This window comes from Ammospiza nelsoni, chromosome 15 (genome assembly GCF_027579445.1).
Source record: "Ammospiza nelsoni isolate bAmmNel1 chromosome 15, bAmmNel1.pri, whole genome shotgun sequence".
Classification (NCBI taxonomy): Eukaryota; Metazoa; Chordata; class Aves; order Passeriformes; family Passerellidae; genus Ammospiza; species Ammospiza nelsoni.
The window spans coordinates 8,220,131-8,232,863 of NC_080647.1; the positions used below are offsets into that span (position 1 = coordinate 8,220,131).

The 12,733-nt window shown below is 39.1% G+C and overlaps 1 protein-coding gene across 1 annotated transcript in view; it reads right to left on the reverse strand.

Moving 5' to 3' along the window:
- Positions 1-2,292: 2,292 nt before the first annotated feature.
- The window catches only part of NRK (Nik related kinase), an 87,659-nt gene continuing 77,218 nt past the window's right edge, over positions 2,293-12,733 (reverse strand). Inside the window, exons 29-31 of the mRNA XM_059482659.1 lie at positions 11,318-11,477; positions 6,810-6,952; positions 2,293-6,021 (exon numbers count right to left, since the gene is read on the reverse strand). Coding sequence (XP_059338642.1) covers positions 5,938-6,021; positions 6,810-6,952; positions 11,318-11,477 — 387 coding nt within the window. The 3' untranslated portion in view covers positions 2,293-5,937. The remainder of the gene's footprint in view (positions 6,022-6,809; positions 6,953-11,317; positions 11,478-12,733) is intronic.

Consider the following 12,733-nt stretch of genomic DNA (forward strand, 5'->3'; position numbering starts at 1 on the left):
GTGGCTGCAGCTTAGGCAGAGCTGGCTCAGGTGCTGGGCCAGAGCAGTTCCTCCAGCCTGAGCACAGCTGTATCCTTGGTCTACTGCCTTTGTTACTGTGGAGCATTTGCCGTGGGGAAATTGGAAAACCTGTCACCTGAATCATTTAAAATAGACTGAAAAAACTAGACAAAGGGGTATAAAGCACAAGCTTTTGCTGGCCTTTAAAATTCCCTAGGAATGATATGACACTATGGATTTTATGATAATCACAGTGCATTCCTCAGTGAGAAAGTTTAAAACAAATCAGTCATTTGTGTTATGTTGAAGCTAAGTATTGGGTAAAACTTCCACAGTGTGTCTTTCTTCCCCAGTAAACACATGACTTGTGTGAACTGATAAAATGGCATTTACAGATTACAAAAATGAACAAATGATCTTGCACAGGATGTGATTTCACATCACACACAATGGATATCTATGGTGTACATTTTTTTTTAGTTATTAAATAACATGTGGGTATAATGATGAAATCTCTGGAATGCCCCCAGCTTATCTCCACTTTTGTCTGTGCTCATGATGGGAATTGCAGAAGAAACTTATTCTTACACAGGTTATTGTTACACGTGCATTTGTTGCCATTTTTTATTGTGGGTCACTGGAGTTTTATTCATTGAAGCTGAAGCTTTTGTGGAGTGGTAATGGACTGATAGCAGAGTTAATACTTTATACTGGATAAATCTGTATGCATTGCAGGTTCAGATATAAGATTGCTCCTTCTCTTAGGAACTTGCTCCTGCTGCCTTCTTTCTCACCAGCAGAGGTCCAGCTAACACACCAATTTCAAAACTGGAACAAGGCTAAATCTCTTGCTGTCAGTGTGTCAACAAGTTTTAAAGACTGGTTATGCTGTGAGTTCATCTAGATGTAATTTCCCTAGCATAACAGAACAGTGGGACTGATATGACTGGATTAGAAACTGGAAGTTGAGAAACACTCAGAGAATGAATCAGTAATGCCTGGAGAGGAGCCATCAGCAGATGGCTGTACCACATCACAAGAACTGAGGGCTTTGTGTTGTGCTGAGCCTGCTTCATCAGGGTGTGTAAGCAGCTCATTGAAGACAATATGATTTTTATATGCCTACAACCAAGTGTGCTAAACAGTACTTGTGTTCACCCCATGTCAATCAATAGTCTCAAATTCTCAGAGACATTTAGCAGTCAAATATCTTGGGTTTTATATACAACACACCTTAAGAGTAGTTAGCCTTTACAGCAGTGACAGTGAGGAATGAGCTATGCTGAACAGGAGGATGCTATTACATTCTGTTAAATATTTTAATTTAATATTTTATTTAATTAAAATACATTGGAGAAATGAAAGGCACAAAAGAATAAAAGGTGATGCTCTAGATTAAAAAAAAAAAGCTGGTGTGCAAGATCATAAAGCTTACTGTAAAAGTTGTTCACCACAAAGTGTTTTGACGACAAAAAAAGAAAAGTTTTTCTGATGCATTTCACCATTATTTCCTAGGTGCTTTTGTTAAATCTTCTTAGGAAATAACAGAAGTGGTTAAGTAATGCTAAAAGAACATTTTGGGTGATTACCCAGCTGACATACCCTTGCCGTTTAATCAGCTGTCTGCACTTTGAAAGGCAGTTTAAGAAAGTTGTGAGTTATCAGCAGGAAAATTTCTTACACTTTTGATGTGTGGAACTTTGACTTACTGCACAGGTTTTAAAATCTACAGAAGTCTTTCCTACAGACTGCAGGTTTGCTTATGCTTCATTTAACTTAAATACAGCAGTTTAACCCTGGAACTGAACTTGTAACCCAGCTTTTATGGTGGCCTTTGGAGAAACAATGCCAGTGGCAATAAAGACTGTGTGAGCTTACCTGAGAAGAAGTGACTTGGGCTAACCTGGCACTCAGGCTGATGTGCACAAAAGCCACTTCTTGTAGCATCAATGGCTGCAAGCTGTCACTTTGCTGTAGTTCCCGTGCCCTGAGCCACAGGGTGTGTGTGTGAAGAGAAGAGCAGACACACAAAAGTGCAGAGAAGCTCATTAGCAGCACACTCAGCACAGCACTGGCTGTCACCCTCAGGTGCACTCTGTCCACTCTGAACTCTCACACTGTCACTTGGACATCTTTATCCAGACAAGGATATATATTTGTTTTGTCCCTACAGGCAGAAATGGATGTTTCCCTAAGGATGGTGACTGGATTTGGAAAACAATAACAAAGGTTTCTACAATTTTTACAACAGCTGATGTCAATATAACAGAATCATTACAAGTGTGATACTAGTTTTGATTTTTCAGAGTATTTTTATTGCTGTTTCAATTGTACAATTTCCACATTAGAGAACAATACATAGTGTACAGTACATAACTTGCATGGTTCCCAGGTTTTAGAGTCATGTGCCAAGCTTCAGGCTGCAAAAGAGAGTTCACCATGCCTAGAATGAAAGCAGGCACATACACACAGTTCTACATTGCTGCAGCATCAGCACAATCTTGTGTGGCAAATGCAACATTATGAGCACCACCTGTCATTAGGAGACTGCCTGTACCAAAGGGTTGATGACATGGATCCTTAACATTCTGCCCCTGTAGCATTTTTTCATGTCAAAGTGACATCACTAAGAAAACACATTAAGCAGTTTAGTCCTTGGTTTTAAAAGTTAGTGAAAGGGTACAGCTAGTGAAACACCTCATAAATGAAATTACAAATTTGATATACATTTTGCATAGTTAGAATTATGTCTGGGTAATCTTGGTTACTGGATTTTTACATTTTTTTCTTCTGGCCTTTGTCCTTTTGCTTTGAGCTGAACAGTTATTCAAAATACTCCCTCATTCAGTGCCCCCCAGTCACTTCAGACACCTTTCCATTTCTTTGGCTACTTTCTTTTCCTTAACATCTTTTAACCTTTTGTATTCCTCCTACAGCAATATGCTGTGCCAGACATCCACTCCCTTACCTTTGGCTACTTGTGTTTCTTTTCTTCAGCTTTTCCCTCCTCTTCAGTCACTTCCTCTTTCTTCTGTTACTCTTCTCAACATCTCTGAGCTCTTTCTCATCTTCAGCCTTTCTGACTATCTCTTGATAGAGGGACAATGCCACAGGTTTCTCTTTGTGGCATTCACCTCTAAGTGCCTCCTGCTTTCCATAATTACACATAGAAAGTTTATGTTTTTTTTACAGTGAACAGAAGATGAAAATCCAACTCACTGCCTTGAACTGGAGCTGGAAAGAAGAAAGCTAACAGAGGGAAACAGAATGAATTATGATCCCAATGAAATGGTGCATATTCCCTCTCTTGAACTTGTGGTTGTTTGGGTTTTTTCCCTTTTAACACAAACTTTTTCACAGTGTGTCAATGTATTGTTGTTGTAATTTTCTGCTACAGTAAACTTAAGCTTGATCACATTTACTTCTTTAATCTGTTCATATGACTTGTTATAAATTCCCACTGTTCTTTGCTAAATTCTTTTTAACTAGTCCCTAGCATCAGGAAAATATCAGCCTCCTACCTGTTGACACCAGAACAGGGGAGACACAAATCCCATGCATCCTCTGTAGTGCAGAGGCTGCTGAGATAAACACATTTTCAAAATACTACAGGGCAGCCTGGATCACTGATTGCTTACAGCACGAGCAGCTCTGCAAGTTCTGCACACCTATTGTGTGCAAAATGAAAGCTGCTCTTCCTTCATTCTCTTAGACTTGAAAGTCAAAAGTAAGTAAGTTGCTTATAAATTGATTGTCTCCAACTTACTTTTGCCAGTAATTGTAACTTTCATCTCTGATTCTGTTATAGATTTGGACTTGTTTGGTTTTGTTGGTGGCTTTTTTCCCCCCATGTTGTTTGTTTACTCTATAAGTCCAATGCAACCAGCCCAAATGTTCAGCAGCACGGGAAGCCAAGCCAGGCTTTGCTCATGTGCCCCAGCCCTGGCCCTGGCAACAGGCAGGAACATTACTACAACAGAGCTCCTGTTGTCACACAGCTCTGCTCAAGCAGTTTCCATTCAGGTTTCAAGTCTGCACAAGCTAATCACTCACATACATTAAGAACCATTTTGAGTATTTAAATGTATTTTTTTAGTATGGCTTCAGGCTTATTTTTCTGTTAGTTAAACATTTAAAAGGAAAATTCTTCATTAAAAAGCACTGTAGGTTTTGAGATAAGCTAGTGCCTGTGAAAAGTGCTAGGTTAGTAACTTTGGAAAGTGCAATCCTCCACATAGCCAAAAACATAAGAACAACAGTGCAGGCACCTCTGACCTGCCTGCAGCAGGGAGGTGCCAGCCCAGGGAACAGGGGGAAGGGTGAACAGCCCCTGGTTTGAATCCCTGCTGGGACAGCACAGGGACACAGTTCTGAGCACCTGTCAGTCACTGCCAGCACCCAGACTGACACACTGGACAGCACAGCTGCCAGCTCCAACAACTCTTTCTGCCTCTTATCAACACAGAACCATCATCCTTGAGGTAGACAAACAGATATTCCAACACGCTTTTCCTGCACCCTTCAGTATCAAATATTTCAAGTAAAAACACCTATTTTCAAGCACTGGAACTAGTGATTTCACTTTTGCCCACAGCATTAGCCCTGCTGTATCATGTCTGGAATGAGCTCTTTTTGATGCTCATTTGATGCTCTACATTTTCAAAGCACATCCAAAAATCAGCTACATAAAGATTACATTAAACCCTAAAATTGAATCATAGTATATGATTGTATATAGTGTGTACATATATATATATATGTATATATTATATCTCTATAGTTTTATGGCCAATTTATAAGCCCCTGAGAACAGAGTTTATGCAGAAACACTGGCACCAATAACACTAGAAGATGCAGCTTTATTTAGGTATAATTAGCATAGAAAGCACCTGGAATTATTTATATTTTCTATTTATAATAGATTAACTCTTTGGATATTTTCATAGCTATATTAAGAATACATTTGTTAATCTTAATATCTGTTGTGGAAAGATTATATTTACATACAAATACACAAAGACTTCATGTGAAAGAGCAAGAAGGAAGAAAAGAAAGTGCCTGCTCTTGTGCCCTTCTTTATATGCATGGGTAGTGCCTTTAAATCAATTCATATAAGTGTGGGTCCCAGCTGTGAATGAAAGTTACAGGTTCTGTTTCATAATGCTTTATGCATCTATGATTTTGACTGAGTATTTAAACAGTTTTTACAAATACATCCTACAGTAACTGTGTCTATGGGCTCAGGCATCCAGCCCTGAGAGAAACACAAAGTCTGTCCCTCCCTGCATTGGTAGAAATCTCCCAGCTGGGGCACATGTTCAGAATTAACTATTTTTACAACTCTTTACTGAAACACATCTGTCCACCCAGCACAGGGGATGATCCCTCAAGGTCCAAGGAGGATCCCTCAAGCCTTCTGGTCTGGCTGGGACCCACCACAAACCCTTTTACTCCTTCCCTGTTGTAAGGCTTGGACAAGTCATTCAAGTTCATCTTGGTGACAGTAACAGCTTGCTTAAACTGCAAAAGGAGTCCAAACCCAATTCAGAATAGATTCCAACTGTGCTTTTGTATCTACCTACAGCTGTCACTGTCCATAAAAAGTGACTTCAGTTCAAGATACCAACATTACATCACCTGTGAAAGTGTAACTGTCCATTTTTCAGAGTACAGGAGCTTCTTACATTGGCTACATTCTTCACTAAAGTCTCCTAATACAATCTTTGTTTGCAACATACTTTGAAAGACAAACTAAACATGTTTGCAATACTTCAACAGGAAAATGGAATTCTTTCCAGACTGAAAGAATATGAATTTTAATAAGTCAATAATGACAACATTTTTGTAGGTAAGAAGTGCAAATTTGTGTATATTACCTCTGAGAATTTTACACTGCTACCTACAAGGAATTTTTCATTGTCTTCATTTTGATGTGCTTTACCAGTTGAATAGTACATTTTGACCAAGAGTCATGAAGTATATTTGACTGCTGCCTCCTGACTGTACAGATGCAAAGAACACCTTGAAAGGGAAAAAAAAGGAAGAAAACAAAAGATGCTACTGTCAGTTTATATTTATGAAAATATTTTTACTCATATAAGAAAGGTGATAGAATGCCACAGTCCCAAATACAAGGATACACATATATCACAATTGAATTTTAATCCCACGAGAAACTTTTTACAGTGAAACTGTACATGTAGTACAACTGCATTTTTTAAAATGTATTTCTTTCCCTATTTGAAAATATATAGGAGAAAATTTAAAAATAATTAATCTAAGGTTTTAGGATTTCAATTTTCTAAATATGACAGTGGGACTAAACAGATTTCAGAGAGCATTTACCAAAATTGCTATATGCAAGAAGTCATACCTGATTATCCATACCCTGGTGTCTGCAATGAGGAGTGTTGGGGTTTTTTCCCATGATGACTGCTCTAACTCCTGTAATTTCAGTAGTTCAGGAGAGGCTGTCCTGTAGCTGGGAATTTTCGGGGCTCCCTCACTAACCCTCCCCACTACACCTGTGGTGCTGTGCAGTTCACAATGCCTGCATTTGTCTGCACTGATAGCAGTGAAGGCTGGGTGGAATAGGGAGTTCTAACAGCTGGGGGTGGGAATGTGTGCAGCATCCCTAATGAATATCCATAATGGGTGCTTTGTGGGACCACTGACTACACTGGCTTTGAAGAGGGAACTTATACCAAGGTAGCAAATAACCAGTAACAAAGTTACCAGAATTAACTGGTGTGTCATAGTAAGCTATTACTCATTTTTGCTAAGTCGCCACACTGTAGTCATCTCTGTACCTTATCATTTCTTTCACATAGAAATTTTAGCTTCTGTGCTTTCTTGTGCATAAATACTCCTTCCAGATTTCCTGTTTCCACAGAGCGTAGTTCAATCGCTTTTTCTCCCCAGCCCATGACCTGATTGGACTGAAGGAGGTAAGCTATAGGACAAAAACAAAAAAAAAAAAAACAAAAAAAAAAAAAAAAAAAAAAAGTACTGTTTAACAGCTGAAAGACTGTTTCTTGCCTCATTTATGTTAATTATGGAACTGATTAAGTTTGCACAAAAAAAGCCTTAGGAATAGTAACTAAATTTCATTTTGTCTCTCAGACTTATTTTGAACTCTAGACATAAACCTTAACTACTACTGTATATCTTAGACTTACAAAAGCTTGGAGGAAAACTCTGAAGGGCATCTTGTTAACCACTGCCCCCCTCACCCCAAAGTGGGGCCAAAATAGACAAGGTTACTCAGGACCTTGTACAGATATGGTTTGATGGATATTTCACAACCTTTCCAAGACCCTGCTGCAATGCATCACTACTTTCAAGGCTGAACATTTCTTCCTAATATCTTGGTACAACTTGTGCCCATCTTTGCCTCTCATCCTTTAACTGTTCATATTCAAGAAAAGTCTTGACTGTCTTCTCTGTACCCACTGTACTCTGTTCCTATTAGGAAGCAGGGTTTGTATTTACTGTGGAGTTCAGCTTAGTCTGAAACCTGAATACTTCAGAATCTGAGACCATGGCATTATTAATTTGGTGTCTTCCCATGCCTGGTTATATGCAATATTTACAAAACCAAAACAATATATTCTAGCACTGTGGAAGCTTAGTACAACATTCCCATTAAATCTGGCAATAAGAAAGTAGAATAGTGATGAAGGAGTTAAGACCACAGATTTCAAATTAGGCACAGTTTCAGTGAAAGCCCTCTGACTGGTACTTGTATGGGTTTCCAAGGTAAAATCACATTAGTTATGCTCTATTGGTAGTCAATACTCAGAAATTGTTCTTGCTCAACTATCAAGTGTTACTGCATTAGTCTGAGAATTCTGTTGCTCTAAAATGATGTAGAAGGAATGTGTGCACTGGACTGGCTTTTAGCTTCATTGGACAGTGTATATCTGCCCTACATTATTAGTGTGAGCAAGGTCTGCTTCCTAAAACCTTCCATGTTGATTTAGGTTTTTGTTTAAAAATTGAACTTTCAGTACAGACTGATCCTGGAAACAACAGCCTGCAATCCTGCTTGAGAAGGACAGCAGAAAATAAAGGCAATATGCACACATGACTTTATATACTTCTAGCAGGGTTGATTTAACATTAACTTGGAATCCTTGCTTCATAATTGTTGTTAGAACAAATGTATGAAAATCATACCTCCTTGGAAACACATATGGTTTGGTTACAGTGTTGTGATTTTAGCTTCCTCAGAGTCTATATAAATTTCCCCTAAATCTGTTCAGAAGACTTTCAGTTATTCTTTGTGCACACTGAAGGCTTCCCTGCCACTAGTGCTGAGAGCAAGATAATTCTTTCCCAGTATTCCAGTCATGAGTAAAGAAGAATAAATGAACTGTTTTAAAAGCAAAGCAACAGTGAGTAACCAAGGGTGAGGGGCAAAAGAGGAGTAGTATTTTCTAAAACTCAAAGCCATGAAATGAATATATTTTACAATCTTTTCTTCATGCTTCAGGCTGTACAACAGGGCACCATTGCTGTAGGCTGTGAAGAAAGTATCATTAACATTTGTGAACAGTGCAGCAGCAGCAGCATGAGCCCAGGGCAGCACCCATGCAGTCTACAGGATCTGAAAAGTAAGCCCAGACCACACATAAAGAACATCAAAATGATACAAGACTCAAACTTTTGTTATTTTTTGTGCCAACTGATATCACATTAACCTTTTCAAAGTTTGCTTTTGAACACAATAGACACAGAGACAGCCTGTGGTTCTGGGGGTGGGAAGCAAGGCAGGTGCATGTGTATAAACAGCATGAAACTGTTCTGTGGTTACTCTGTTTAGTATGGGTCATATAGGTCTAGCAACAAAGAACTAATAAGTCTCCTGATCTTTTCCACTAGATGAAATCTACACTTCAGCTGCCACTGTGCTGTGTCTGTATCAGTGCCTTTGGCAGATTTCAATTTGATAGCTTCCTTGCAGCTCCCAGGAACCACTTCATTAGTCTCTGCTGCAACCTCTAGGTCATCTGCTGGGCCACTTCTGCTGTGTTCTGAAGAGATCTGACCTCCAGGCAGTATTCAAAAAGGAACTGAATAAACCAGATACACCAAGTTCAGCCCTGATGCTCTGCTGTCTGGCCAATATACCCAGAACTTGGCAACTGACAATGGCAGGTTTAAGTACAAGTAGCAAAAAAATTCAGTTTTGTAGCAGAATCAAAAAATTATTTCCCAAATTTCTTCTGTGAAAGAAGAAAATGGCCTCATTACACTCATTACACCATTTGCACAGTTGTCCAATAATAATGACTTATTTATACATGGAGATAATTGTGAAGGATAGCAGGCTATCAATTCAGAGGTCAGTACTGAGTCATGATAATCCTCCCATGTGGGAGCTATTAGAGGTGTTTCATGTGAGATGAACTGAGAGCAGATCCTCAGAGTTGTCTTATTTTGGAACAATAGCTCCTATACCACGAGCACCTTGGGAATAGTTACTCTGAGTCCACTTTCCACTGCAGCTTTAGATAAAAATATCCTGTGCTTCCAGCTGGCATGCTGTAGAGCATTGAGGCAGTAATTTAACCACCTTTTGGTTACACTCCCTGTTTCTCTACAGAATAAGCTTCTAAAATGTACAGAGAAAAGGAAATAAAGACTTTTACTAGTTCCTCTGGGAATATCCAGATTTGTGTCAACCCTTCATGGCTACATACTATAAATAATTCATTACTCACACGAACAGGCAAGAGTGCTCCCAAATCTTATTAACCTGATGTTTCTTAATGCCTTTTTAAAACCTGTTTCATAGAAAATATTACAGCTATATTTATATTTAGCCCTACATATGTGTACATCTTTCAGATTAAACATAGAATACTTCTACAGTTTTTTAATTTCCCATGGGATTTGAGCTTCCTCACTCTGATTTCTTATTAACAGATTGGTCACAGAGGTCCCAGTTTAAGACTATGAGTAAGATATATTTAGATTCTCTGCCCTAAATCCATCGATTATAATACAAACTTTTAAATTTTTTCTATCAAAATACTCTACCAACTACAAACATTTCTTTCAAAATGCTTGTTTAAAGAAATCAAGAAATGATCAAAGGATGACTAGAGAGCACCCTGAAGGTAACACAAGACCCCTCTGTCTCTGCAACAAAGAATGAAAATTGAGATATACTCATACAGACTTCAGGAGGTTTGAAATGGGCATAGAAATTCCAGGAAAACAGGATCTTTTAAGAAACTGTTAAGTTGCCCCTAAGCTGGGCCATTCAAATAACGGTTATTCACACTTCTCTTATAATGTTTTTATCTGCAGCCAAGGATATCAAAGGATTAATAAAATTTATAGGAGTTTGGGGTAAAATTATGAAAATAACAGTTAACAGAGACCTTATCTGAAGTTTGAGTAGTGTATTTAGAGGTTAGGTTAATTTTTAGTGGAAATATAATTTCAATCAGAAGTCAGATTTGGTTTGTACCACATCCCAAAGATGGGTTTTCCCTAAAACTACTCAGGTAGAAGTGAAAGGAAAAAGGTGAACATCCTTAATTTTTCACTGTGCTATCCAGTTTTCTCCAAGCTAATAACAGGCTTCTGTGCGTCTAATTGTCTTGGGCTTGTTTTGTTGGAATGTTTGTTTTAAAATAAAGAACAGGAATGAGACAGAAATTAGCAAGTAATAAACTCAAAAATCTGCCTGTGTTGTGCTTCATTTTCCCCACTGTTAGCCTGAAGCCCTATGGGAAAGGTGAAACAAACAGCTGTCCTGGCTGCAGTACAAGCAGAATCTCCTCCTACACAGCCAACTGCAAGCATGGGGAGATTAAGAATTTATCACAAATACCCTGGGCTGGCAGCCCTGTGAATTTAAAGTGCTAAAATGAAGGGGCCATTTGACAGCAGTTACAGATCTCTTCAGTAACTGACCCCTCAGTAGCTGTGAATTTCTACATAAAACGCTGTGAGCTATGAACAACCAAGACACTTCTTCCCCTCTGTAATTCACATCATTCTCCCTGTGGAAACTGGTGGTAAGCTGCATCCTCAGTGAAGTCTGTCTGTATAGTCAATGTGTGATGCAATAAACAGTGTGACAAGAATACAGACTGTGTCCAAATGGGAAGCCCCTATTGCAATCATTGGCTGTGTTAACACAAACACCCATAAATCTGTTTACTCTTTTACACATCTGCTTTGCTCAGAAGCTGCTTTATGTGCCATACAACCATTTTCACAGAGATACAAACCTCATAAAGAAGTCAGGCTTTGTGCAGCAGCATCTTATATTTAATAGAGAGCAATTTTTCATACATACCTACAGATGCTGGCATTTCTCCCCACTGTAGAACAGTCTCCTTTGTGAAATGTCCATATATATCAATGTAGATGCCTTCATCTTCGTAGGTGAGCAGGAGCTCCATGCCACTGGTGTTTGGGAGGATGATAATGGCATGGGGGCGGATCGTCCCCTGGATCTGGAATCGTATTTTACTGAGATTTATATCAGAACACAGACTGCAATTTCAGTGATGACATTGATCTAACTAGCTTGGCAGAGCAATAAAAAGAACTAGCTCATGGCTCATGGAAAGTGAAAGAAATGCCTGTTCTCAGAGGCTGTATAGTTTGCTAGTAAGCCTCTGAAACAGACTTTCTCTCCTTCTCCCCCCTTTGAATATGACAGCAGGTTTGCAAATAAATCAGTGTTCAATAGTTCACACTAAATTTACCAGCGTTAATTGGTTTCAAGAAGCCATGGAGCCATTGAGACACAATAATATTTACTTAGTCCCTCACAAAATACTTGTTTTATATAAATAGGAGAAAGGTGAAATAAATTTGAATTCACAACTTTTTCAGAAGATGAAGGACAGAAACTTCCACATTCCAGGAGATCAGTGCTTTCACTTTCCATGATATTTCCCTTTCCCCACTCACAAGTTAAAAACCTGCAAATTTAATTGTATTTATCTTGCTGTAAAAAGTTCCCTGGACCTTTTCACTCTGTCTTTCCCTTCCCAGATCTTTCACTACAAATAGCTGCCCATTTGACAGCTGTTGGGCACACCTCTGCATGCCACAGGAACAGTGCATTTCACTCACACGAATCTCTCCCAGAAGCCAACATATCCCAAGCAAAAAAAAAAACCAAAACCAAAGGTGAAGTATACAACCATGAAGGTGGGGTTTCATGAAAGCATTTTTGAAAGAAAAAGAGGACAGCCAAGCACTTCCTTGTTTAAAGCGCTACTCAAAACAGGATGTTACATAGTAAATCAAACCACCACAATTAATATTTTTATAGGAAGCATATGACTGGAGCTTTACATCATTCTCACAGGCCAGCCACACACAGGTATTTTATTTTTTCCCCTCAAGCACAGACATTTATGCACACTGTAAGGGCACAACGAACAGTAAAAGAAGCACTGAAGCTGTACTTGCCCAACTGAATACACTCAGGCCACCCACTTGACTCCGTGCCTCGGCAAGAACTATCCGTAACACTAGAACGGGGATCCAGAGCCGCAGAGCAATTTTAATGCGCCGCCTCGGGACCCGCATGAGCGACCGCAGCAGGTAAGAGATGCAGAAAGAGCTGGGCAACCAGGAAAAGAGGCTACCAGAAAGCAAGAGTATCTCAAGTCAGCCTGTTACAGTCTGGGCTAGTGCCACCACAAAGCTCCTGGAGGTAAGTATCCGGTTCTAGCTCTTTGGAAATAATAGAGTA